At 52.2% G+C, this 3961-nt stretch overlaps 1 protein-coding gene across 1 annotated transcript; it reads left to right on the plus strand.

Moving 5' to 3' along the window:
• The first annotated feature begins 1864 nt into the window (after positions 1–1864).
• Positions 1865–3397, plus strand: GPR101 (G protein-coupled receptor 101). The gene has a single exon (XM_017881619.1). It carries the CDS (start codon positions 1865–1867, stop codon positions 3395–3397), a length of 1533 nt encoding a protein of 510 aa, XP_017737108.1.
• Positions 3398–3961: the final 564 nt, after the last annotated feature.

Consider the following 3961-nt stretch of genomic DNA (forward strand, 5'->3'; position numbering starts at 1 on the left):
TTCTCTTTTCTTATTCTCTTTTTTGCTTTTTCTGTCTGCGTCTCTCCCAGTCTGTCTTGCTCTCTCATTCTCTCTCACTCTCACGATCCCATTTCTTCTTTTTTCTTTCTGTCTCTCTCCCTCTCTGTTGCTCACTTTCTCTCTGTCTCTCTGTATGTATCTCATTCTTTCGCTGTCTCTGATTTTCTTTTTGTCTCTCTGCCTCTCAATCTCTCTGTCCCAGGCTTTCTGACTCTCCCCACCACCCTGCACCCCTGCCTCTTTTCCCTTTCTCCCCAGCTCCTCCCCCCACTCCCCTCGGCTGCCACCAATACCGAGCAGACCGGAGAAAGCAAAGAGGATGCTGAATTGGGGATGGGGATGGGGATGTGGAGGGTGAGGGTAGGGGAACTCAATAGGCATCCTCCCTGCATTTTCTAGTCGCCATTGCACTGCTGAGAAACTAAGGGTTTTATAAGCCAAAGTCCGCGGTGGCCAGGGCGGCAGGTGGTTTCCACGGCAAAATAAAGTCTACAGGGAGACAGAGATTCAAAGAGACAGAGATTCAGCCAGAGAAAAACCGAGGTGAGGGGCCGTGAGAAAAAGATGTAGAGAAATAGAGATGCGCACACACTCAAAGATATAAAGCAAGTGTTTAGCCAGAGTTCTGGGGTGACAGGAAAGTGAAGGACAGAGAAACCAACTAGAGAGTGCACACACTAAAGAGATAGCTTGAGAGACAGGTGAGACAAGCAGCAGAGTGTTAGAAATCAATGGAGAGAGAGGCAGAGCAATGCAGAGAGAACTTAGGCAGGGAGAGACAGAAACCACATGGAGAGACACAGAGACAAGAGGGTCTGAGAAAGACAGAGCAAGCGCACACGTGCCAGGGAGAGATAGAAGGAGACACCTAGAGAATCCGAGGGAGACGCGGAAACAAGAGAGTTGGAGAGACACGGAGAGGGCAGAGACACAGAGGGCGACATTGAACAGGTGCGCTAGGGACCCACAAAGATGAACTGCTAGGGAAATAGAGAGAAATGAAGAGACAAGAGAGCATTAGGGAAAGACGGAGACACACACCAACTAGCCAGCAACACAGTGACAAGCAGAGACACAGAGAGACAGAACTGATCAGAAAGAGACTGAGGGAGAGACAAGGGCAAGACTGTGAGAAAGATAGGGAACGAGAACGCGAGCGCTGCAGAGAAAGTGCGCTAGCAAAAGAGACACACACAGACAGACTGAGAGACAGAGTGGAAGAGAGAAATGGGAGTAACAGAAAGGAAAGAGACAGCATGCACGTGCTATCGAGAGACGGAGAAACAGAGACAGACATGAGTGAGAGACAAAGATGAGAAAGAATCAGGAAACGGTGAGACACATAGAGACACACACCCCGAGAGATACAGGAAAAAAAGTGTGCTAGCGAGAGACACTGGAGAGAGACAGAAACTGACTATGGTAAACAGACAGAAACAGAGAGCGCACGCGCATGCGCTAGCGCTAGCGACCAAAACTCCCGGGAGCCAGAGACAGCGTGAGAGACAAGCAGAGAAAGCGCGCGCACGCACGCGCCAGCAGGAGAAACAGATGAGAGAAAATCAGAGCCCCGGAGAGAGACAGGCAGACAGATTTGAAGAGTGCGGAAAGGAGCCATAGAAGCTGCCTGTACTGGGGATGGGGTTGTGCGGGAACCCGGGGTAGCGGGTCCTGCAGCGCCCTTGCTGGGCGCGGAGGCTTCTCCCCTTGACGGGTGACTAACCCTTCCTGCGTGTTTCTTTTGTCACCAGCATAGGCACTGAGTGCGGTCTGTGCACCCCTTTGCCACCCACCAGTGCCGGCGCTGAGCCTGCACCCTGTCTCACGCCCTCTGGCTGTTGCCATGACATCCACCTGCACCAACAGCACGCGCGAGAGTAACAGCAGCCACACGTGCATGCCCCTCTCCAAAATGCCCATCAGCCTGGCTCACGGCATCATCCGCTCAACCGTGCTGGTTATCTTCCTCGCTGCCTCTTTCGTCGGCAACATAGTGCTGGCGCTAGTGTTGCAGCGCAAACCGCAGCTGCTGCAGGTGACCAACCGTTTTATCTTTAACCTCCTCGTCACCGACCTGCTGCAGGTTTCGCTCGTGGCACCCTGGGTGGTAGCCACTTCTGTGCCTCTCTTCTGGCCCCTCAACAGCCACTTCTGCACGGCCCTGGTTAGCCTCACCCACCTGTTCGCCTTCGCCAGCGTCAACACCATTGTCGTGGTGTCAGTGGATCGCTACATGTCCATTATCCACCCTCTCTCCTACCCGTCCAAGATGACCCAGCGCCGTGGTTACTTGCTCCTCTATGGCACCTGGATTGTGGCCATCCTGCAGAGCACTCCTCCACTCTACGGCTGGGGCCAGGCTGCCTTTGATGAGCGCAATGCCCTCTGCTCCATGATCTGGGGGTCCAGCCCCAGCTACACTATTCTCAGCGTGGTGTCCTTCATCGTCATTCCACTGATTGTCATGATTGCCTGCTACTCCGTGGTGTTCGGTGCAGCCCGGAGGCAGCATGCTCTGCTGTACAATGTCAAGAGACACAGCTTGGAAGTGCGAGTCAAGGACTGTGTGGAGAATGAGGATGAACAGGGAGCAGAGAAGGAGGAGTTCCAGGATGAGAGTGAGTTTCGCTGCCAGCATGAAGGTGAGGTCAAGGCCAAAGAGGGCAGAATGGAAGTCAAGGATGGCAGCCTGAAGGCCAAGGAAGGAAGCACGGGGACCAGTGAGGGTAGTGCAGAGGCCAGGGACAGCGAGGAGGTCAAAGAGAGCGGCACGGTGGCCAGCGACGGCAGCGTGGATGGTAAGGAAGGCGGCACCAAAGTTGAGAACAGCATGAAGGCAGACAAGGGTGGCACAGAGGTCAACCAGTGCAGCATTGACTTGGGTGAGTACGACATGGAGTTTGGTGAAGACGACATCAATTTCAGTGAGGATGATGTGGAGGCAGTGAACATCCCGGAGAGCCTCCCACCCAGTCGTCGTAACAGCAACAGCGACCCTCCTCTGCCCAGGTGCTACCAGTGCAAAGCTGCTAAAGTGATCTTCATCATCATTTTCTCCTATGTGCTATCCCTGGGGCCCTACTGCTTTTTAGCAGTCTTGGCTGTGTGGGTGGATGTCGAAACCAAGGTACCCCAGTGGGTGATCACCGTAATCATCTGGCTTTTCTTCCTGCAGTGCTGCATCCACCCCTACATCTATGGCTACATGCACAAGACCATTAAGAAGGAAATCCAGGATATGCTGAAGAAGTTCTTCTGCAAGGAAAAGCCCCCGAAAGAAGATAGCCACCCAGACCTGCCCGGAACCGAAGCCGGCACAGAGGGTGGGACTGAAGGCAAGATTGTCCCTTCCTACGATTCTGCTGCTTTTCCTTGAAGTTAGTTCTAAGGCAAACCTTGAACTGTCCGTAACACGAGAAACAAGAGCAGATTTCTTTTCAATGGACCCACAATCCATTAATGCCAAACCATACCATTTCAGGCAAAGGTGTTGCACACACATGCTCTTCACCACGAGGTAGATAAATATATAGAAGAGGCAGGAACTGGGGTCTTTCCTTAAAAGCATGGACTTGAGGATTCTGACTGAAATTTTCCCCCCAAAGATTATTAGGCTCTAAATTTCTTAAAGCAACAAGGGCTATCCGTTTTGGACCTGTACTTGGTGTTCTGTCTTTCCAGAGCTACAACATGCCAACTTTAGCTCTGAAGGAAAGGGAAGATGATGCTTGTGAACTTAAGGACTTTTCGGCCCTTGGGTCGGGAGCTCATGGGCCAGAGCTACAGCTTATGTTCAACTGAAAGAAAAGCAATGGACCAAATCATTTATGGAGCCCAAGAAACAGAACCTAATGGACTGATCAACATACGAGCCAAATTCTGAACTGAACAGCCCCACAGCCGGGTGCAAAGACTGTTATGCGAACTAAAACAAAGGGCC

Source organism: Rhinopithecus bieti, unplaced genomic scaffold (genome assembly GCF_001698545.2).
Source record: "Rhinopithecus bieti isolate Rb0 unplaced genomic scaffold, ASM169854v2 scaffold_12721, whole genome shotgun sequence".
NCBI lineage: Eukaryota > Metazoa > Chordata > Mammalia > Primates > Cercopithecidae > Rhinopithecus > Rhinopithecus bieti.

What these genes read in the sequence shown, in the direction of transcription:
- GPR101 (XM_017881619.1), top strand. Translation starts at nt 1,865, where the DNA reads ATGACATCCACCTGCACCAACAGCACGCGCGAGAGTAACAGCAGCCAC.